Here is a 24,943-nt window from a genome sequence, read left to right on the forward strand (position 1 = left end):
AAGGACAATGGCACAAATACTGCAATTTACCATCTTGTAGTAACGTTGGGTGGATCGCTGCGTTTGCAGTGGACACGGTGGGGTCAACACACCCGTATGTCTTTATGTCAGCAATCTTCACGTACAAAATGAATGACATTTCAAAGACACTGAAAATCTGAGTCTAAAACTCAATGTAATCAACAAAGAAAGCTGTGGTTGCTTTCAATTTACGGTGAGCGTCAAACCAATCATGTTGAAAGTCTGTCATATTACAAGGATCTGCTCGAACATTTCATGTGCAAATAAAAAATTTTTTTTCCAGTAGGGCATCCTAAGGGTTATTGCATTTAATGTCACCAAATTAAACTGTAAATCCTGCTGGCATTTACGAACTGGATGTGGCTCTGGGTATAAGACTATCCTGAGTGGTACTGGTTACAGTTACAAGATACTTCTAAACAATGGCGGTCTGACACTCTGAGCAGCTATGACAACGCTCAACAATGTTAAATCTCCAAAAGGCGACAAGGCAGCTGCATGACTTCAGATGAATGTAAGAAAATAAAATAACGACTGTAAACAGTCTCCAGTTGAGTAGGAGACAAATGGGTCCATTACTGGACTCAGAATTTCAGGGTGTTTAATGTGGGCATGGATTTAGCAGTTCGTCAAAGGCAGAAAGTGAAAAACTTTCATGAGCGGCAAGTAAGTACAGGAGATATGTGGCAGCATGTGGTGTAAACGGGAATCTGAAGCCAAATGTGCAGCATTGCTGTCTTCCTTCATGCACTGCTACAACCCACAATCGTGTCACAGGACAGGAAAAGGCCAATAGTGAAACACCCAATAAAAAACAAATCAAAGCCAAGTGTCAATATTTACATACTATTGTTTAAACCAAGTACTTCTTTTCCAACTACATATACAAATATGCACTTATGGTTGTTTTTTTTTTTTGTTTTGTTTTTTTAAGAATTGGAGACCGATTCCAAACACATAAACTAATACCAAGAGACACATCTGCTCACACGCACACTTGTGGCTTCAGCTGTGGTAAAACCTTTTACAACCATCTCAACTTGCACATACTGGACACTTTATAAGGCATGCATCATAGAAAACTCTGCAAGTTATGTGGACATGCCGAGTTGTTCAAAAGCATCTTATCGTTTTTCCAGATATAAAAGTTCACTTTTTATTTTTACACAACCCTAGTCCGTAAAATAGTGCTAGCAATAAAACCACAGTGCTCTCAACTTCCCTTTGATTACTGCAGCCTTCAGAAATTAAAACACCAAGTAACTCAGTGACACTTTATTAGGTCACTGAGAAGTACCAGAGAAGGTGACCAGTCAGTGTGATTCAATATATAAAAGACACCCATTACTGTGCATGTAAAATAAAACCATCTTTATAGAATAGAACAAGTGTGAGTGGTCATAAGTTTGGTTTTCTATGCAGGACACCGACTGTAATCTGATAAACTGCCTCACACGGGGTCAAATTTAACAAACAAATATGCTTGTGCAATTTTATGGTCTTGCGAGGATTTGATGGTAGCACTTATTTTTAGAGGTCATACTATATACACTCAACAAAAATATAAACTCAACACTTTTGGTTTTGCTCCCATTTTGTATGAGATGAACTCAAAGATCTAAAACTTTTTCCACATACACAATATCACCATTTCCCTCAAATATTGTTCACAAACCAGTCTAAATCTGTGATAGTGAGCACTTCTCCTTTGCTGAGATAATCCATCCCACCTCACAGGTGTGCCATACCAAGATGCTGATTAGACACCATGATTAGTGCACAGGTGTGCCTTAGACTGCCCACAATAAAAGGCCACTCTGAAAGGTGCAGTTTTATCACACAGCACAATGCCACAGATGTCGCAAGATTTGAGGGAGCATGCAATTGGCATGCTGACAGCAGGAATGTCAACCAGAGCTGTTGCTCGTGTATTGAATTTTCATTTCTCTAGCATAAGCCGTCTCCAAAGGCATTTCAGAGAATTTGGGAGTACTTCCAACCAGCCTCACAACCGCAGACCACGTGTAACCACACCAGCCCAGGACCTCCACATCCAGCATGTTCACCTCCAAGATTGTCTGAGACCAACCACTCGGGCAGCTGCTGAAACAATCGGTTTGCATAACCAAAGAATTTCTGCACAAACTGTCAGAAACCGTCTCAGGGAAGCTCATCTGCATGCTCGTCGTTCTCATCGGGGTCTCGACCTGACTCCAGTTCGTCATCGTAACCGATTTGAGTGGGCAAATGCTCACATTCGCTCGCATTTGGCATGTTGGAGAGGTGTTCTCTTCATGGATGAATCCCGGTTCACACTGACCAGGGCAGATGGCAGACAGCGTGTGTGGTGTCGTGTGGGTGAGCGGTTTTCTGATGTCAATGTTGTGGATCGAGTGGCCCATGGTGGCGGTGGGGTTATGGTATGGGCAGGCATCTGTTATGGATGAAGAACACAGGTGCATTTTATTGATGGCATTTTGAATGCACAGAGATACCGTGACGAGATCCTGAGGCCCATTGTTGTGCCATACATCCAAGAACATCACCTCATGTTGCAGCAGGATAATGCACGGCCCCATGTTGCAAGGATCTGTACACAATTCTTGGAAGCTGAAAATGTGCCAGTTCTTGCATGGCCGGCATACTCACCAGACATGTCACCCATTGAGCATGTTTGGGATGCTCTGGACCGGCGTATATGACAGCGTGTACCAGTTCCTGCCAATATCCAGCAACTTTGCACAGCCATTGAAGAGGAGTGGACCAACATTCCACAGGCCACAATTGACAACCTGATCAACTCTATGCAAAGGAGATGTGTTGCACTGCATGAGGCAAATGGTGGTCACACCAGATACTGACTGGTATCCCCCCCCCCCCAATAAAACAAAACTGCACCTTTCAGAGTGGCCTTTTATTGTGGACAGTCTAAGGCACACCTGTGCACTAATCATGGTGTCTAATCAGCATCTTGATATGGTACACCTGTGAGGTGGGATGGATTATCTCAGCAAAGGAGAAGTGCTCACTATCATAGATTTAGACTGGTTTGTGAACAATATTTGAGGGAAATGGTGATATTGTGTATGTGGAAAAAGTTTTAGATCTTTGAGTTCATCTCATACAAAATGGGAGCAAAACCAAACGTGTTGCGTTTATATTTTTGTTGAGTGTATATATATATATATATAAATAAATAAATTATCAAGAAAAAAACTGGGTATGTATGTTTACTTTTAGAGCCTAGAGTAGTGGAGCAGTTTTTGGTACAAATGACAGGAAAACAATTAGCACTCAGTTGATATTATTGCAGACATATAAATCATCTCAGCAGGGCAGGTGGATGACCATAAAGCAAATTTCTGATTTTTTTTTTTCGTATTTGTGTTAATTACAAAAAGCTAAAAAATGTAGTCTGCAATTATTAATTTCCTTTTATGTTTTTTAAATGGATAGAGGGTTTTGGTAGATGTTAACATTTTTTGCACTTCTCTGAGAGCAATTCCTTTAAAACTGCTTTATATAACCTTCACTGAACCACATATGTTCTATTTTCTACTAGCTATAACATTTTGTGATTTTAAAGAAAAAAAGCTTTTTAAGTTTATGTGTGCTGTGCAGTATTTTTCAAAGAAAATGCCCAGTGCATTTTTAGATATGTATCAATAGTTAAAAGTATTACAATCTTAAGTAATGGGCATTGTGCATTTGGCAACACTGGCAACACTGACCTGGCAACATTCTCCCAGATGGGCTGCCTCCTTAGTGTCTGGCTTGAACGGCACTCTTCTAATTAATACAACCCCTGGCAAAAATTATGGAATCACCGGCCTCAGAGGATGTTCATTCAGTTGTTTAATTTTGTAGAAAAAAGGCAGATCACAGACATGACACAAAACTAAAGTCATTTCAAATGGCAACTTTCTGGCTTTAAGAAACACTATAAGAAATCAAGAAAAAAAATTGTGGCAGTCAGTAACGGTTACTTTTTTAGACCAAGCAGAGGGAAAAAATATGGAATCACTCAATTCTGAGGAATAAATTATGGAATCACCCTGTAAATTTTCATCCCCAAAACTAACACCTGCATCAAATCAGATCTGCTCGTTAGTCTGCATCTAAAAAGGAGTGATCACACCTTGGAGAGCTGTTGCACCAAGTGGACTGACGTGAATCATGGCTCCAACACGAGAAATGTCAATTGAAACAAAGGAGAGGATTATCAAACTCTTAAAAGAGGGTAAATCATCACGCAATGTTGCAAAAGATGTTGGTCATTCACAGTCAGCTGTGTCTAAACTCTGGACCAAATACAAACAACATGGGAAGGTTGTTAAAGGCAAACATACTGGTAGACCAAGGAAGACTTCAAAACGTCAAGACAGAAAACTTAAAGCAATATGTCTCAAAAATCGAAAATGCACAACAAAACAAATCAGGAACGAATGGGAGGAAACTGGAGTCAACGTCTGTGACCGAACTGTAAGAAACCGCCTAAAGGAAATGGGATTTACATAAAGAAAAGCTAAAAGAAAGCCATCATTAACACCTAAACAGAAAAAAACAAGGTTACAATGGGCTAAGGAAAAGCAATCGTGGACTGTGGATGACTGGATGAAAGTCATATTCAGTGATGAATCTCGAATCTACACTGGGCAAGGTGATGATGCTGGAACTTTTGTTTGGTGCCATTCCAATGAGATTTATAAAGATGACTGCCTGAAGAGAACATGTAAATTTCCACAGTCACTGATGATATGGGGCTGCATGTCAGGTAAAGGCAGTGGGGAGATGGCTGTCATTACATGATCAATAAATGCACAAGTTTACGTTGACATTTTGGACACTTTTCTTATCCCATCAATTGAAAGGATATCTGGGGATGATGAAATGATTTTTCAAGATGATAATGCATCTTGCCATAGAGCAAAAACTGTGAAAACATTCCTTGCAAAAAGACACATAGGGTTAATGTCATAGCCTGCAAATAGTCCGGATCTTAATCCAATTGAAAATCTTTGGTGGAAGTTGAAGAAAATGGTCCATGACAAGGCTCCAACCTGCAAAGCTGATCTGGCAACAGCAATCAGAGAAAGCTGGAGCCAGATTGATGAAGAGTACTGTTTGTCACTCATTAAGTCCATGCTTCAGAGACTGCAAGCTCTTATAAAAGCCAGAGGTGGTGCAACAAAGTACTAGTGATGTGTTGGAAAGTTCTTTTGTTTTTCATGATTCCATAATTTTTTCCTCAGAATTGAGTGATTCCACATTTTTTTTTCCCTCTGCTTGGTCTAAAAAAGTAACCGTTACTGACTGCCACAATTTTTTTTCCTGATTTCTTATAGTGTTTCTTAAAGCCAGAAAGTTGCCATTTCAAATGACTTTAGTTTTGTGTCATGTCTGTGATCTGCTTTTTTTCTACAAAATTAAACAACTGAATGAACATCCTCCGAGGCCGGTGATTCCATAATTTTTGCCAGGGGTTGTATTTTCTGGTTTACCGCAGTCCAGCATTAGGGGTCTCCAATTGGTTCAAAATGCTGCAGCCAGACTTTTGACAGGAATCAGAAAGTTCAACCACATTTTGGCATGTTTTCACTGGCTTCCTGTCTCTGTAAGATCAGATTTTAAGGTTCTGCTATTAACCTATAATATTATTCACGGACTAGCACCTCCCTACTTCGCTGACCTAATTATACTCTTTGTACTGGCCCGGGCTCTACGTTCTCAGGGTGCAGGACTACTTTGTGTCCCTAAGGTGAATAAAAAGTCTGCGGACGACAGAGTCATCTCTTATCGTGGACCTGTTTTGTGGAATGATCTCCCTATGGAAATAAAACACTCAGATTCTATAGAGACATTCAAGTCCAGACTTAAGACACATTTATTATAGTATGCTGGCATAGTTCCTCTCCTTTTAAATTAATTTTATTAGTAACAGAACAGGTCTCAGCCTCAACTCTAAATTCTGGATATGTTAGTGAAGCTTAGGGCTACCTGCCAGCAATCCTCTGTTTCCCTGTCAATTTACTGCTGATGAATTATACTTTAGGTATGGTTTTTCCAGCCGACTGATTCTGCTCTTTTTCTCACAGGATTGGCGTCTGCGGACAACAGAATGCTGGAATGACTGCGAGATGCCATGCCTGAAGGTGATACAGCAAATGTTTTGATTTGCTGTTTTCAGTTTCTTCAGCTTTGTAAAACTTTGCAAAAACCTTGTAACTGTTAGAACAGCCTAAGCAGTGTTTCACCCCTCTGAGTCTGGTCTGTTTGAGGTTTCTTCCTCCATATCAACAGAGGTTGTTTTTCCTTACCACTGTTTGTGTGAAGTGCCTTGAGGCAGCTTTGTTGTGATTTGGCGCTGTATAAAATGAAATACATTTAAATTTAATCATTTTTAGCCTACTGTCTAGTAATTATATTTATCACTAGGGGTGTCAACTTTCAAATGCTGCTGCAATGACTTTCAAATGCTGCTGCTGCTAGTGTAAGACTGTTAGTGCTAGAATCATGTAATCACAATTTTCCATATGGGATATATGAAACATAAAAATATATATATAGTGCACTATATATTAGTGCATTGTGACTAAAGTGTATCTAAGTCTGATTTGAGTTGATTTATGCGGCATCTAATCTTTCAAAATTCAGTAAAAAGTTTGACATTTGTAACTGAAACCACATTTGCATGTTTCAGACATCATATGCTCCACATGGTAACAATGTGCATTCAGTAGTTTGTTGAATATAAGGCATTGTTACACTTATCAGGGTTTAAGGGTGTTATTTCCGATTGTGCAAATGCATGACATATTAAAGAAGTAACAGAATAACGGAGTCCAGGATGGTGAATGGAAATGTTTCTTGTTGATACTCCCCATACCTTTTATAAGTGTTAATTTATAGGATATGCTCTGATACTTTAGCCAACCGATTACTTCAAACAGGAGATGTACTAGAATTCTGTGGGTGAGGAAAAACTGTATTGTTTTCTTTGGCAGTAGTGGTTTCTTTTACAGCCATTGAAAGGAAAAAAAATGCATTTAAACTGTTTTGGTTTTTTTTTTTGTTTTGTTTTTCAAATTTTTTTAGGCAAGTCACGGTCCTAAGTAGAACAAATATTTAACTAATGCTGAGCTGGGCAAAGCCCATCAGCTTGATGTCATCTGGGATTTCAGATCCCTCAATTCCAGAAGCCTGCAAAAAAAAAAAAAAAAAAAAAAGTCAAATAAAGTGAGTACATGAGTATGCAATATAAATAAATATATTACAGCACTGAAGACTTATTTTATGAATAAACTATAAATTGTCAGTTGCAACAATACAATTTTCCCCATTTACATATTTTGTCCAGCATTTTGTTATAAAAATAACAAACACAACTTAAAATGAACCAGTCTGTGAGCACCGCCCACCACCCTGATGTCTCAGCACGTCGTGAAAATTAAAACATCTGTGGAGATCCAATCATGAAACAGTGAAGCACACACCACAACAATTGCTGTTGAACATGTTTGGGTGTCTCCAGAAAGGCCAGCAGTGAGCCGAGTGGAATGGCATGTCGGAATGCCCAGCCCACAGGGCTAAAACATAAAAGCTAACACTAGTTCAGCTCGCCTATTTCTAGCTCTGTTTAGCATTTGCTAAAGAGTTTAGCATGTGGTAAACTGACAAAAATGAATCTGTCAATAAACCACTAACACAGCATCTAAACCATAATTCCCTAAGGCCCAAATCTGTGCCTGTTACATGTTACTTAGTCTGTCTGCAGAAAAACTCAAAAACCACACATAGCTAGATTGTAATTTTTCCAGGCAACATTTAATATCACCTGAAGCTATGCAGTAAGCATTTTCTGAGCAAAAGTGTAACTCTAAGTATGTTTTTAAGTGCATTATAAATACCAACAGCCACAATGGAGACAATCAGAGCATGATAATGTTAGCATCACGTTACATGATTCTAGATAGTTTACACACTGATATTAGCATCGCTAACAGGCTAACATTAGTAAGTATATCTTTGTTTTAGAAGATGTTATAGGCCCCTGTGGCTGTGATTGGAGAAATTGTGCACTGTGCATGTTTTGCATTTTGTATCACCAGTTACACAGCTTCATGATGAAGTGGTATAGAGGAGGATTTTCTTGAAAAGAACACCTGACTTTGCCAGAAGGTATATCTGAGACCCAAGCCTAGATTTGATGTTTTGGTGAAAGAAGCCTATAATGTCTTCTGGGTTGTCTGGGTGGCTTTCCTCACTCCTCTTCTTGCACAGTCACTCAGCTTTTGAGAACTATCTAACTACACACAGATTTACCATAGAGTTCCATACTGTTTGTATTTCTCCATAACTGATGTAAATAAAGTCCAAGACATACTGAATGATTGGATATGTCCATGTATCCATCCCCTGACTTGTCTGAGGAAAACTGGCAATAAAACTGATTATTTGCAGATATTATACCAAAGTGTTCCATGGCTTATGCAACCCATCACCTTGGCTTTTATATTTTTAATTGATTTATATCATGTTGCAGAGATTTACTTTCAGTTTGAGTTGAAGTAAAATAATTTTAGACATTTTTACTTTTTTATAGTTTTTTTGTATTTGAAATGGCATAAACAAATTAAAATAGCAAGAAATACCAAGTGTTCCAATACTTTTGGAGGGCACTGTATGTATGTATGTATGTATGGATATATATATATAATTTTTTTTTTAAGCACATAACATTGTGCTGCACTGGACAAAACAGTAACAGCATTTAGTAATTATGAACTGCAAATGAATGAATTACCTACAATTTAGAAGACCCATGGCACAAACAAATAGAAAATAAAAAAGACAATATCATTTAACATAAACATCTATCATTTTTAATGGCTACTACACAGTGTGTTAGAGAAGTCTCGGACTGAAAAATGTTACACTCACCAGTTTGAATGTGACATTTTTATTGGCTTGAGGCTCATCAACTATTTTCTGCAAATTTGCAGCAACTGGAATAAAAAAGAAAATACAAACATATATATCATTTCTATAATAAAACATTCACATGCTGTCTAAAGAAGAAAAAGAAAAAATTTTACACCCCCCTGCGCACAATCGGAACTGCAGAGACGATGGTGATATTGGACGTGAAGCTTTTTAATTCGGTCCTGCAGGGACGCATAATGCAATGGCCGTTTGGAATAATTCTGGTCGTTACGGTCTCATTGAAGGCTGTATTAATTACAGTTAACATTAAAATTTACAGTTTTACCATAAAATTTAATTGTTGAAAGACCAGTACTTGAAAAAACAGAATTAAAAAACAATCATAATAACATCACACACAATGTTTTTTTTTTTTTTTTTTTTTTTTTTTTTTTACACACAAAATTTTATTAAATCCAACTTAACTCCTTATAGCTCCTTAATTATGCTTGTCTTTTCTGCCCCGATCACTGCAGGTAGCAATAATTCTGAATACCTGCGTTGCTTGGGAAAGCAGCATGAAACTGATTTTCGCACATCTGTTCACAGCTAAGTGAATGCAGGCCGAGACAGGAACTTTGGGTCCATGAAAGACTGCATATCAACCAAAAACATCTCATTTTGATCTTCTTGTCAGAAAAGAAAGTTTTTTCTGGGTAGGAGAACACTTCGTAACTGACCTATTACTAAATCTCTGCCATCCACAAGGCCTGCTGACACCAGCTCCTGGGAGACGCCATCTGCTGTGTCTGAAAAGTCACAACAGAAAAGACAAACTGTGACAGCTGGTCCAAAACAATGTTTAACACACACACACACACACACACACACACACACACACACACACACACACACACACACACACACACACACACACACACACACACACACACACACACACACACACACACACACTAAATATCAACAGGGTGCAAATGTAGTTTTGTCATTTCTGCAACACTGTGACGATCAATTCATCAGTTTCTTGCCAACTTAACAAAAAACAAAACCATGACCATGAAAAATGGCACTGCAGACAAACTTGCATTAAATGAGTTTAATTTATTGTTGAGCTCCATATATAATTGGGAGAGGATCATTCAGGGTCTTTCTTCGAGCATGAGATCCATTTTACACAACTGGTAATACAATACTATTATACACTCTGCAGATAAGAAAAATAAAATGCAACTCAGTTCTCAAGTGTCGTTTAAAGTTGCAGTGTGTAAGATTTAGCGTCATCCAGTGATGAGTGTGCTGGTTGCATTATGAGTTTGCCAGCCACAATTTTGCTTCTGTTCACGTTTCTCTTCATTGGCAACAGGGATTCATGCTCCCTTGACTTCTCTTGTGCTTACCAATATCCTCCATTTCATGAAAATGAGGGTTCTCAAAGCAGTTAGCCTGCACTATCAACACATAGACAGTGTCTAGAGGAGCAACCACTGGGTTTTCTTTAACCTGAAAATCTAAAAAAAAAAAAAAAAAAAATCCACATACCTCTCCCTGGCATAAATTCAAAACGGATATCATTGAGCTCCTTCCTTGAATTTCTGTAGAAATGAGGGAAAGAGAAACGAGATGAGAGATTATTATTATGTAATCTTACACACCTCAACTGAAAGTACATCTAATTAGAGGTAAAACGATGGTGGTAATCGGATTATACATTGATTATAGCAGGCACATGGAGGTATTGGGAAATAAATGCCTGGTTCTAGTATCTGAGGGAATGACAGAACACAAATCCATCTCTGACAGTGTGGTTATTTTATAAAGATACAGATGAAACACACCTTAACCTTAATACCAAACTAATGGGAGCCTGAACAGCATCATCTGAGGAGCCTGGAACCTGTTTCAACACACACACACGCACGCACACACACACACACACGCACGCACGCACGCACGCACACACACACAGTCAACTGCAGGAAAACTGTCGCTTGAGAAAATCATGTGCCCCTTTCACACATGGTCTGAAAGATGTGTGTTCTGTGATGATCTGTTTTCTGGTTGTGTGTAAATGAAAAACAGAGCGACTGATCAGCTGATCTGAATCCTTCCCAACCTCACAGATGGTTTTGAGGGATAGTAGTCGAAATACCAATATATAGATCGGGGCTCAATTCTAGGCTGAACACCATCTTCATTGTCTCAGTCCACCCAGATGCAAGTGGGTACTGACCTTGTACTGGGGAAGTCCAAGTCCATAAAAGATTTCTACACAGATAAAGTGGGAAATAAAGAAGATACGAGGTCTGTCCAAAAAGTATCGGACCTTTTTATTTCTTGCAAAAACCATATGGATTTGAATCACGTGTGATTGCATCAAGGTTCAAGCTTGGCTGATGCAATCACACGTGATTCAAATCCATATGGTTTTTGCAAAAAATAAAAAGGTCTGATACTTTTTGGACAGACCTTGTGTTTTCTTTGGTGACTTAGTAACTTCTAATTTTGGCTTGTTGTCATCTCACTTTAAATCTGCAGTGAGAAACCTTGGAGTAATATTTATATTGCAATTTAAGATTTGCTAAAAAGACTGAGTGTGGTTAGAGCAAGTATTTACCAACTGCATCTTTTAACCAAAGTGAAGCCTTTTTAAATATAGACCTTGAGAAAACTATTCATGCTTTAATAAACTCCAGAATAGACTATTGTAATGCACTTTATTTTGGAGTTTCCCAGCGCTGTCTCAGTCGTCTTCAACTGGTACAAAATGTGGCGGCCCGTTTTTTATTTTTAACAAATACACCGCGACGTCAGCACATCACACCAGTCCTTTATTCTTTGCATTGGCTTCCTGTTTCTTTTAGAGTTAATTTTAAAATTTTACTGTTTGTTTTTAAAGCCTTAAACGGCCTTGCCCCTTCTTATCGCAGCGAACTTCTGAATGTTCACAAGTCGTAACTCAGACTACTGGAAGTCCCTAGAACCAAATCCAAGCACTGGGGGGATCGGGCCTTCACTGTTGTTGGGCCCAGACTCTGAAATAAACTGGCCTCTGATATGCGTTCTATAATGATGTTGGTCTTTTTAAGTTGTGGCTCAAAACAGATTTATTCAGGCTGGCTTTTAACACTGAGTAGCACGCTGACACTTTACCTTCTTGTGTTTTCTTGTTTTGTAATTGTTTTAATGTGTTTTTAATTTTTTTATTCGATAGTGTTTTTATTTTACTGTAAAGCACTTTGGTCACCTTGAGTGTTGTAAAAGTCTCTATGAATAAACATTGATTGATTGATTGATTGATTGATTTCTGGAGCTAGAATGGAGTGATACTGGGAGCAGCTTAGTGATACAGCGGTTGGCACTCTTGCCTCACAGCAAGGTTTGAGTCTACTGTGCACATGTGGACAACAGTTCCTTCCACTGTCACTGATCAGGGCCCCTTCACACATAGTACGAATAAGTAAAAATCATGGCAAATCACGGCGGAACAGCTTGTATAAGTGAACCACAAAACATTGAGGCAACGGGCAGGCCTGAATGATGCCATTGCGACAGTTTCGTGCACGCGGGAACACAGCGCGAGCAGCTGCAACCTGTGTAACCACATTGCGCAGCTGCTGGGGGGGAAATTTTTTTTTAAAATACATGCCACCCACAGGATTCAAACCTGCATTTTCCAAAAGCTCTGATTGCCAGCCAGAAACATTCCCACTGAGTTACCATCACTGTCTTGTAAAAGGTAAAAATGCCTGTTATCAAGAAGGACATGGACATATTTAAAAAATACAACCACACACCATATAAAACACTGCATTTTATTGAATCCCTCTTATCAAGTGGACAATACAAGTATAATCCATCTATTGCTCTGTAGGTGACCCATGGTCACAGACATACAGTCATGAAATGACATGAATGAGAAGCAGAGTGTGCTCTTATCATGTCCACATCTGCTGGTGGCGTGTCCTGCCCGACACGTGTGTCTTGTGGATGGCACACCACAGGACTGACATCGCGTCATGTGGAGCAGAGCTCATGTGGGTGATGTGACATTCAGATCGCCCGCTGCGTGTTATGATCTGATGGTCCATTTCACACGGGGTAGCCTGTCAATGTGTGCGCCATGCGCAGGCTCGCTGCAGCCCATTGCAACAGCAATATATGTTTTTATGTATGTTCATGTGAGGACAGCAAGCAGACACATACACGCCACAATGGACAGTTAGTTCATGTCCATCCAAACATGGTATGTGTTCTCCAGCTGGGACGTCCAGAACCACAGATTTCCACAGCTGCTCCTGTTGGCGGACACACCCCCTGTCAGTTCACAGTGACACCAACATGTCACTGTGTCTGTTTGCAAAGCCACACTCATGGGGGCACTTAGAAAAATTTCACATCCAGCTCAAAAGTGATCGTCTAATAGCGCAAATGGCCATACATTTTCTAAGTGCCAAGGGAGCGGTGTTGGATGTTCGTGTGTGTCAGCTGGAATTTGGCCGACACCTGCCGCGAGAGGGTTAGATGGGCTCTCCACTGGCAGTGCGCAAATAGTTGCAGCAACAGGTGTACGAGGCATTGGAGCTACGTTTCAGCTATGATTTTATACATATTGCATACGATTCCTCCTTCACGCACACTTCATGTGCCTATCTACTGCCCACAGGTGTTGGGTTGTAGTTGTAATTAATATGGGCTTAATGCAGACGGCAAACTGAATTGCAAGTAACATATAATATCTTCTAAATTCACAGAAAAGCTCTCTCTCTCTCTCCCTCTCTCTCTCACTTCAAAAGAGAATGCAGTCTGTGAGTCCACTGACTCCATTAATCTAATGACTTCATAAAGATGCTCCATCTTACAGCAATGTTTATTTTATTTATTGCCACTTGCAATCTATGCCACATGCACTGCCCTGCACACTGCAGCTCTATGCCAGACAGCAGACGGTCTGAGGCCACACACAATGCAATATAACTGTGTCCCATTGCACAACTCCTTAATTAATATCAATTTGTTGATCAGCTCAAACAACCGACATGGCTGCAAAGACTACATCTGTGATATGCGTGAACAGAGAAAGAAATCTGATGTGATGAAAACAGAAGTGTGGATGTCAAATCTCTGCTGCCCCAGGGTTGATTGCCACCAATAAATATACACTGCTTCATGTGTGAAAGGAGCTTAAAGCTTTGCACAGCAGAATAGACAATTAAAAGATGAGAGGCACATTTACAGCCCTAAAGCGACACATATCTACAGAGGGACCAACCTGTGCGGGAGCACTAGGTAAGCCCGGTGTGGGAGAAGCAGCCTGGAGAGTGGGTTGGGTGCTGACAGGTGAGGGTTGCAGTGGAACCTGACCTGCAGCCTGAGGTAGCTCTGCTTGACTCACGGCCACCGTCTGAAGCTGACTGCTGAAAGATTCAGGAGTCTGAAAAGAGGAATACCATCAAATCAGTGTCATTCTCATACAGTTCAAAAGGGAACTAGTTAATGGTCAGACATGGGATTCTCATTACAGTAATTTCTGGACTATAAGTCACATTTATTTATTATTATTATTTTTTTTAATATTTATTTATGGGTGGCACACTGGATTAGTGGTTGCCTCACAGCAAGAAGGCCATGGGTTTGTTTCCCTCCTGGTCCTTTCTGTGTGGAGTTTTCATGCAGAATTAGTGTCATGCCAAACCTGTCCTCCTGGGCTAAAGTGCCAATCAATGTAGCAGCAACTTTACAAAGCGGCACAGAGTAAATATAAAGCCTTTTAAGCTCACCTGTTTCCTGCTTTCAGTCGGATTGATCATCATAGCCTGCTGAAAAACTGTTTTAGAATATGATGTCTGGAAATAGTTTAATTCTTTATCGTGGGGAAAAAAAATGTCCCTCGGTGTGAGAAAGATGGGGTTATGGCATCATCATTTCAGAAACATGACCAATGAGATGTGCCATAAGAAATCCTGCCAGGGGAAGTATTGGGTGGCTGATGAAGAATGCAGTCATTTGCAGGTGAGCTGGAGCGCGATTCTCAGCTCCGTTGCAAATGATAGTGCACAAAAATCATTGAAAATACGAATTTTGGGGGAAAATCTAAAAAAACCTGAAATCCACCTTTCAGCAGAAGACTTGCATGTCTGTGATCATTGAAGGTGCATATCAAGCCCCTAATAAGACCCCCCGTCCTTTAATAAATTCTCATCGGATCTGCATTGATCTCATATATGGCCTTTTTGCAGCCCAACTAACAGAACCCCATCGTTGTGCCAGAGAACTTTAATCCGTGCTGCACCTGGCATTCATTCATTCATTGTCAGTTGCTTGCCGCTTATCCGGGTCCAGGTCGCAGTGGCAGCAGAGCAAACAGCTCATTCCACACTTCCCTATCCTAGGCCAAGTCCTGTAACTCTTCCCAGGGATCCCAACGCATTACCAAACCAGCTGGAAAATATCTCCAGTGTGTACTGGGTCTTCCCTGGAGCCTCCTTCTGATTGGACGTGCCTGGAAGACCTCCTTAGGGAGACGACCAGGGAGCATCCTCACAAGATGCCTGAACCACCTCAACTTGTTAATTTCAATGCGGATAGTCAAGCTTCTCACCTGTCCAGGAATATACCTGACAGAGAAAGCTCATTTCTGTCGCTTGTGTCTGCAATCTTATTCTTTCAGTCATTACCCAAAGTTCATGACTATAGGTGAGGACAGGAGCATAAATCGACTGGAAAATTGAGGGCTTCGCCTTCTGGCTCAGCTCCTTCTTCACCAAGGTTGTCCGTTACAACGTTCATAAAATTTCAGACCCCGCCCCAATTCGTCTATCGATCTCCCACTCCAATTTACCCCCACTTGTGAACAAGACCTCTAAATACTTCAACTCCTCCACTTGGGGTAGTAACTCTCCCCTAACTCAGACAAGACAAGCCACCATTTTCAGACAGAGCACCAGATTTGCAGTTGCTGACTCATCTCAGTTGCTTCGCACTCGGCCTCAAACTTGCTCAGTGTGCATCAAAGGCCACTGCTTGATGAAGCCAACAGAATCACATCATCTGCAAAAAGCAGAGATACAACTCTGGGATCACCAAAATGGACACCCTTCAGTTGCAGACTGCGTCTTGAAATCCTGTCCATGAGCATCACAAACAGGACTGGTGACAAGGGGCAGCAGTGGCAGAGTCCAACTCCCACCAGAAACAAGTGTAATGTAATGCAGAGATGACGGACACAGCTCCATCTTTAGTCAGGATACCCCCAGTCATACGCCTTTTCCAAGTCCACAAAATACATGCAGACTGGTTGGTCATACTCCTAAGATTCCTCCAATATCCTTGCAAGATTAAAGAGCTGGAACACACTCCCTATTCCTCAAAGTAGCCAGGCACCTAATTCCTACTTTTATGGCTTCAAATATCTTAAATTGCTAAGTTATATAAAATTTTCATGCCAGTGCAGTTTTCATGAACAGGGCTGTGAAACAAAAATTGTGAGATCTGAGGAACATTTGCAGGGGGTCTACATTTCCAGCATCTCCTGAAAGAAATAATCTCAAAAGAAGTGCCTATTTAAATTATCCTAGATTCAACCTTTCATTTGAACAGTCAATGATAATGTTGAAATAACAGAATATGAAATTAAATCAAAAATCCGCACAGCCTGAACACTCTCTTTAATAGACACAATGTCTATTAAAGAATTTGCATGGGAGCATTCAGGCTGTGCAGATTTTTGCTTTAATTTCATACCGTCTCACTTTAATCCAGCATGCCATTTTATACATTTTGGATGTGCGTGCCATTTTGATTCACACGAAATCAATTCAATCAATTTCATTTATATAGCGCCAAATCACAACAAACAGTTGCCCCAAGGCGCCTTATATTGTAAGGCAAGGCCATACAATAATTACGGAAAAACCCCAACGGTCAGAACGACCCCCTGTGAGCAAGCACTTGGCGACAGTGGGAAGGAAAAACTCCCTTTTAACAGGAAGAAACCTCCAGCAGAACCAGGCTCAGGGAGGGGCAGTCTTCTGCTGGAACTGGTTGGGGCTGAGGGAGAGAACCAGGAAAAAGACATGCTGTGGAGGGGAGCAGAGATCAATCACTAATGATTAAATGCAGAGTGGTGCATACAGAGCAAAAAGAGAAAGAAACACTCAGTGCATCATGGGAACCCCCCAGCAGTCTAAGTCTATAGCAACATAACTAAGGGATGGCTCAGGGTCACCTGATCCAGCCCTAACTATAAGCTTTAGCAAAAAGGAAACTTTTAAGCCTAATCTTAAAAATAGAGAGGGTGTCTGTCTCCCTGATCTGAATTGGGAGCTGGTTCCACAGGAGAGGAGCCTGAAAGCTGAAGGCTCTGCCTCCCATTCTACTCTTACAAACCCTAGGAACTACAAGTAAGCCTGCAGTCTGAGAGTGAAGCACTCTATTGGGGTGATATGGTACTAAGAGGTCCCTAAGATAAGATGGGACCTGATTATTCAAAACCTTATACGTAAGAAGAAGAATTTTAAATTCTATTCTAGAATTAACAGGAAGCCAATGAAGAGAGGCCAATATGGGTGAGATATGCTCTCTCCTTCTAGTCCTACAAAATAACAGAATATGACATGGAAGTAGGACCTGGAATGATTTTCCTTTTAAGTGGAAACCAAATTATACATTAACTCAGAACAATTAAACTATATGATATTCATGAAGACTGAAAAGACTGTTAAAGCATTTCAAAGATCACAGGCAAAGCTTGTAGAATATTTTGAAAATCATGGTAAAATATCAATAACATACCTTATAGTAAAAAAGTCACATATTCTTGTGTGAATTACTGTAAATCTATTCAAAGCCACAGTGTCTTTTTCCAATGAAAGAAAATCTACATTAATAAAAAAGTCACATAATCTTGTCTGAAATCCTGTTTGAACAGCACAATGCTTATTTTTCAGGGAAAGAAAAATGCTTGCAATGTTTCATGAGGGTACAAGATGCAGTTTGAGTTTCCTGTTTCTTTTATCTTTCAGATGTGATCATGAAGATGACTTTAAATTCAAGCAAGCGTCAATTCCACGGATTCTTGATTCCTTATCAAACTTCTGCCTCCATCTTCTCTCTGTCTGACACTGCTCCATGACAGACACACCGTAAAATTCTTCTTTTAAAAACTTGATTGCTCTAAAAGTATGAGATATCCACATCCTACTTTTAGCTTTAGAACAGCGTCTAACAGCAGGCACACAGCGTCACTGTAGCAACCAACCAGTCCAGCTGTCGTTAAGAGTCACACTTCGACGGAGACATTTTATTCCGCAGAATTCTGCTGATTTCTAAAACTCGCACGATGTCATAAAAAAGAACGCTTTGTGATGGGCATTTTACAAACTCTGTGACAATCACGATAACAGAGTACAAGACTAGCACCCCCCCCATGACGAAATCCACAGAATTCTGCGGATCCGCTGAGTTTTCACAGCCCTGCATGAAGGTTGAAATTAGCTACTAGACCAAAACCTTTGGCGGACCAGATTCTAAACATGCTCATGTTTACATCTGCTGTAAAGTTATCGATTTTAACATGAGAATCTATGGGTGGTGACTCACTTTTGGAGCCAGCCTCAAGTGGCCATTCAAGGAAATGTCTGGCAGTTCTGCATTGACTTAATTTTCCAGCACCAGGGGTTGCCACTTGATTAAAACATTGTTAGAAGTCAAACATCTCAGTGATCTACTTACCTTACATAACTGCTTTATTGGCAACATGAATGAAACATATTGCAGAATATGCCAGTGTATTATTGTAATGCCGATTCAAGAATGTTCCTTCGAAAACAAATTTTCATGCAGATTAGCTTCATTCTTTTGCTGTATGCAGTGAAGAAGAACCAGGGTGTTACTAAACTGGAGAAGTGATTGCCCAAATATTCCAGGAATAAGTCAGCATTTTTTTCCCTTTGGCATTATAGGGATTTCAGAAGAGCCTAAGATCATGAGTATATTCAATTCAAGACAAACTGCATTTTAGCTCCTGCAAATTGCATTTTAAAACTCACCTCTGAATTCTGTGATCCCTCCTTCACTCTTGGCGACTGTTACAAACAGATAAAAATGATTATTGCATGATCATCAGATGTCCATGTGATGCTTTTAGCAAAACAATTCACACATTGGTGCATGGAGCAAACAGAAAACATGAAAAATAAAACCACAAACTGATCACTCGTTTACGTTCCTCATCTCGTTACAGAAAAATTCAGTCTTTACTGTGGGAGCAAAGTTTTTTTTTTTGTTTTTTTTTTTTTGGGGGGGGAATCTACTTTTTATTTTACACATATTCCTGTGCAGGTTTTGCTGCACAGTTTCTATTACATAGCAACAGTGTGGTTTTGAAAATGTATTCAACTAATTCAAGCAGTGTTGTGAATCAGTGAGCAGGATTACATCACAACAATGTTTTAAGGACCGGTTTAGTCATTTTTAGAGCTTGTGGTTTGTCAAGCATTATTGCTCCCTATAAATACAAAACAAAATGCCTCTCTGTCCTGGTGACTGAGATGTAAACGAGTGAAAATACACCACTGAAATTTCATTTTAAATTTAAATAGTTTAGAAGCAGAATTAGAACACACACACACATAATCACAAGAAGTCACGTTAGTCAAAATGTTTGGCAGCAAGTACTCAAAAACCCCAGCAAAGAATGCAGATGGAAATGAAGACAAACTGAGAAGGTGTGGAGATTTTTCTGAGCTCAGAAATCACATCAGATGTCCGACTCAGATAAAGAGACCATTACTAAAGAGGCCAGTAATCTGAATAAAAGAATCCAATGCTTAACAATACACAGGGCCCTGTCTTACATCTTGGCGGAAAAAAAACCACACACGTGTCACTGCAAGTGTCCAACTGAAGCAGATGTCACTTTCACACCCAACGCCCATGTTCTTGAAGCAGCAACTGTACTTATGCTTTGAACAAGTACAGTTGCTCTTTCATGGGCATGTTGGCTGTGAAATGAGGCATGGCCAGGCGTGGTGCATTGCTATTTTAATGCAGAAAAAAGCAGTACCATAGACCATCAAAAACCTGGTCAAGAATTGAGCACCAAGATTTTTCTGCTATTTACATGGCAAAGTATTCAGATACAATTTAAAGGGGTTTCCACCTTCATAATATTTAACATAACGCACAGCACCATAGGGCAGTCTACAGATATGTGATTGCATTTCACCAGGTTGGAGTGCACACTCTTACAGGTATGCCACGCTGTGCCAATAGCAAAGCAGAGCCGGACACACCTCAGATGTACTTGGTGCCATGCTGTGCACTATGGATCATTGAGATAGGGCCCATAACATTAGACAGTTTCATGTCAGTGACTGTGAGATTCTTCTGGGGCCTCAAGTACAAAGCGTGCGTATGCACAAAAACCTGGCGTACACCCGTCTCCACGTCCACATGCAGATGTATCAAAAGTGACTTGAGCATGGAAATGTGCAGTGCGTCACGCTAAAATCTTGGCTGGCGTACACACGTTTTTACAGCTATTGTGCCACCACCGACTTGTACAGTTGATGCAGGGAACTGTTAATAGTGCGAAAACAAGAAGTCATCAGAGTGATGTGCACATCAGAGACACACTGATGAACATTTAACACACCCACGTGTTTGCAATTATATGGATGGTTATAAAAGCACACGGAAAGTGATGCGTAAAATGGCACTAACAGTGGCTGCATTAGCATCGGAGGACCTTGAAAATGGTGCAATCTGATGTGAGCGTGTACTCAGGGAACACAAGGATTTACTTCCAAATGAGGATAATTGGCTCATAAACCGATTTTGATTACCAAGGCCACTGTTACTGAAGATGCGCACAGAACTGCGGTCGGCCCAGAGTGCAATATGATGTGGACCCAGGAGTTGTCTGTGCACACACACGTGCTGACCACGCTGGGCGTCCTGACATCAGCGTGAGCTGGCTGATCAGTCAGGCATGTGCCAGTCAAACTTGCGCCGAGCCATGACAGCTGTGTGGAATACAATCATCTGAATGTCATCCAGATACATTCCAACATTACAGCGCATTTTGCAGCGAGAGCCAGTTTCCCGAGTGCACATATTTTGCTATAAAGGCACATCACATGATGAATTTGTTTCAGTTAATAGGAAACATTTTCATTCCATCAATGTTCAAATATATGTGATGTGCATCAGGCACCTGGTACGGCGAGCCATGGGGGGGCTGCTTGTGTTAAAATAGTCTATTTGTGTAATTGTTCCGAACGAAAACCAGCGCAGACACATTTGGGCATGTGCGCATTCAAATAAGTTTAATGTCTTTTTTATTTTTACTAGATGGTGAGCTGCAGAGCTTCTTAACAGGCTCCCTGTGTTCAGTATTTGTCAATAAACGCATGTCTAAATTGTGATGTCACACTGTCAGCAGAGGTGCACCTCACCTTTTTAACGTCAGTTCTGCACGCGCTGTTTTGCGTGTCGGCCTCAAACACGCACGGTAACTCTCACCAACATTTTTTCAGTTTCACGATTAAGCTGTTTAACAGCGCACTGAATAAACTGTCCCTGCGTGTCTCCACATAATTCCCAGTCATCTATAGTATAATTTCTTCTCTGTGTTCATGTTATCTGATGTGACGTTGTGGGGAATCCCTATTCCAAGGGGCTATTTCCATAAAATTGCATATTTAAATGGGGTGTGGCCAGGGAGGAGTTTGGTTTCACACTCAGTTCCACATTCAGTGGGATGTATAAACGGAACATGCGTGAATTCATGCCTACGCACACTTTCATACAACAGATACATACATACGCCAGATTCAGGGTTTTGGCGTACGCCAAGTTTTAGTAGAATGTCCACGTTAGTCTTTGTACCTATGCCCCTGGTCATAAATACAAGTGTGTATGTATGCAGGAAAGTTCAGTTTGTCAACATGTAGTGAATAAAAGCAGATTTAGAGCAGTGCAGAACAGACTTTAAATGACAGGTATTAGTGCTCACACTGAGGACCACTTAAACGGTTAATAGGTCATTTGTTTTATTTTGATTAAGATTGCTTGAATAACATCATTTAGAAAATAGAAGTGGAAATACAGATGGCTTCCAGGAAAGGAACATCACTGCTTTAAATAAATAAAACTGTCTAAAAGCAACCCTCAGGTTACTTACAATCTGTTATTTTAAACAGTATTAATGTGAAATATACAATTTTGTAACATGTTATTTTAATTTTTGGTATCTTTTAAACACCTCTGCAAAAAAAGTGTGACTTCAGTGTCTTAATCAACGGCTGTTCATCAGTTAGTGAAATTGGGACCTTTACCCTCCTTTAACGTTAAAGAATAACAATGTAGGAAATAATGCCTATTCATATATGCTAATATTCAAATAAATAACGTTTTAACAGGAACTGACTGTCAAAAGGCTAACTGGGGTCATATGCCACCTCATTTATTTACAGTATGTAAAAACATCTCGCAAATGATGTCACTATGACCCATCTTCTTACGATTACAGACTCCTTAAGCATCTCCTCACATGTGATTTTCTGACACTTTACACAGCTCGACAACAAAGCTACTACTATCTTGAGGATAAGAGCTCATTTGTGTGGTGGAGAGCTCTGGGATTAAAAATTTTTTAGGGAAAATAAATTTTAAAAAACAACAGCTATGATAAACGTTCTTATGGAGTGATAATTTAGTTCAGCATAATGTAAAGATAAACTTAAAGTAGACCTGCATTGAAATAAATGTGGTCAGATTTCAGAAAGAAATAGCTGATATGTATTTATAAGACCCTTGTGAATGCAGTAAAGTAAATCTGTAAGCCCAAATTTGTAATTCAGCGGAGAAATCTTCGTTTAAAAATGACAAATTTGCAGCTACAATTTAGCCCTCTGTGAAAACAGTTTGTACAGCCGTATCATTTCCATGACGTCAGGGACAAGACGACGTGCTCCCGCCTTCAGTCCGATCCCGCACTGAAATTGATTTTATCTGTTAGTAATGTTACTTATACACGTCCTGGTTTCAACATCCAAAAGTAAGCTGCAATGAATGTGAGATACAGATCTGTGTGCTCAGATCAGCAACGACATCGACAGCTGGCGCCGTTCTTCCTCTTCCGCTCTCTGCCTCCGCTACGCTCGCTGTTTTAATGCGAAGCGGCCGGTACACCTGTTGCTGCAAGGACAGACTTCTTGCGGCAAAATCCACAGCACCGCATGTCTCGGCAATCGGAGCCCCAGAGCTCCATGGACGCTGAGAGAGGTTTATATATTTTTAATGACTGGGATTCTTTGCGGGTCTCGCCTCCATATCCCGCGATGGTACCAGAGGCGAAAGACAGTAGATTTTCATTGCGACACCACTCAATCAAACGGGCGTATGAAAAAGTCCCCCAAAATAATTTTCAAGCACAAATAAAAGAAATGTGTACTCACCAAATGTGCTGCAAGACAATATGAAGTTTTTAAAAAAGTAGATCCTTCCGTATAAGACAAGAAAAAGGTGCAGATGCAAACTGACGTAAATCCACAAATTACAATTGGCGCAATGCATGCTGGGAGAGGGTCTTGTCCGTGACATCTCGGCAGCGTCCATGATGAGAGGGACAATTTGCGGAGGGCTAAATGTTAGCTGTAAATTTGTCATTTTCAAATGAAGATTTCTCCATTGAATGACAGATCTGGGCTTGCAGATTTATTTTACTACATTCAGAAGAATCTCATGTGTAAATGTAAGTCATTTTTTGTTCAAAAAATCTGACTGCATTTTTTTCAATGCAGGTCTCCTTTAAGGATATGAATACATTATTCATTAGAACCCTTTCCAGCCTTGGCTAACTTTCAAACGCTCTCTGGCTAATGTGTGCAGAGAGTCCTTCCTTGTTAGGGGAACACCATCTGTATTGTCCTGACAAGTGGACAACCCTGGACGCAGGCAGCTCGAGTGGGTACGAGAAGCGCACTTGTCGCCTCGGGATGCCAACAGGCTTCACCTGCTGCTCCTTTGTCGTTAGACAGAACATACACACAGAAGACTCAGTGAAGAAACGCTGAACAAACAAGGTACTACACAGACATGAGGGACATTTCAGTCACAGTCCACCGCAATTACAAAAAAGTGAATGTGTGCATGAAACAAACACCCATCGTCTCACCCTTAAAGCAGCAGCGGCTGCTTTACCCTCTTCACTTTCTTCATCCAGTTCATCATCGCTCCATTCCCACTCGCCGTCCTCGGTTTTATGCAGCCGGCCACTGGAACCTGGTACTCGACGTACCTGACACAGAGACACAGGTACACAACAGAACTTGATAACAAATTTAAGACAACCTAAACTCTGCTGGGGGGTGGGGGGGGGGGGGGGGGGTGGGGGGGGGGGGGGGGGGTGTTTCAGCTATTTATCAAAACACCAAACTGGGTCCACCCTATCAAACATCATTATTTAGTTATTCTGCAATTTCCCTGTGATTGGCAGAGCATGCATATGCTTAATGGAGTCAACCTAAAAGATTTATAGTGAGGAAAATAAGTATTTGAACACCCTGCAGTTTTGCAAGTCCTCCCACTTAGAAATCGTGGAGGGGTCTGAAATTTTCATCTTAGGTGCATGTCCACTGTGAGAGACATAATCTAAAAAAAAAAAATCCGGAAATCACAATGTATGATTTTTTTAATAATTTATTTGTATGTTACTGCTGCAAATAAGTATTTGATCACCTGTGAAAATCAATGTTAATATTTGGTACAGTAGCATTTGTTTGCAATTACAGAGGTCAAACGTTTCCTGTAGTTTTTCACCAGGTTTGCACACACTGCAGCAGGGATTTTGGTCCACTCCTCCATACAGATCTTCTCTAGATCTTTCAGATTTGGAGTTTCAGCTCCCTCCAAAGATTTTCTATTGAGTTCAGGTCTGGAGACTGGCCAGGCTACTCCAGGACCTTGAAATGCTTCT

The 24,943-nt window shown here is 40.4% G+C and overlaps 1 protein-coding gene across 2 annotated transcripts in view; it reads right to left on the minus strand.

The window, feature by feature from the left end:
• Positions 1 to 7,084: 7,084 nt before the first annotated feature.
• Positions 7,085 to 24,943, minus strand: part of LOC117509090 (serine/threonine-protein kinase OSR1-like) — a 205,722-nt gene continuing 187,863 nt past the window's right edge. Inside the window, exons 11-19 of one of the 2 annotated variants that reach the window (XM_034168884.1) lie at positions 24,143 to 24,265; positions 23,912 to 23,989; positions 19,011 to 19,046; positions 14,234 to 14,395; positions 10,800 to 10,858; positions 10,504 to 10,556; positions 9,684 to 9,752; positions 8,962 to 9,026; positions 7,085 to 7,221 (exon numbers count right to left, since the gene is read on the minus strand). In XM_034168884.1, coding sequence (XP_034024775.1) covers positions 7,147 to 7,221; positions 8,962 to 9,026; positions 9,684 to 9,752; positions 10,504 to 10,556; positions 10,800 to 10,858; positions 14,234 to 14,395; positions 19,011 to 19,046; positions 23,912 to 23,989; positions 24,143 to 24,265 — 720 coding nt within the window. In that variant the 3' untranslated portion in view covers positions 7,085 to 7,146. The remainder of the gene's footprint in view (positions 7,222 to 8,961; positions 9,027 to 9,683; positions 9,753 to 10,503; positions 10,557 to 10,799; positions 10,859 to 14,233; positions 14,396 to 19,010; positions 19,047 to 23,911; positions 23,990 to 24,142; positions 24,266 to 24,943) is intronic. The other variant, XM_034168890.1, reaches the window with a different exon arrangement.

The sequence above is a fragment of the Thalassophryne amazonica genome, chromosome 1 (assembly GCF_902500255.1).
Source record: "Thalassophryne amazonica chromosome 1, fThaAma1.1, whole genome shotgun sequence".
NCBI classification, from domain to species: domain Eukaryota; kingdom Metazoa; phylum Chordata; class Actinopteri; order Batrachoidiformes; family Batrachoididae; genus Thalassophryne; species Thalassophryne amazonica.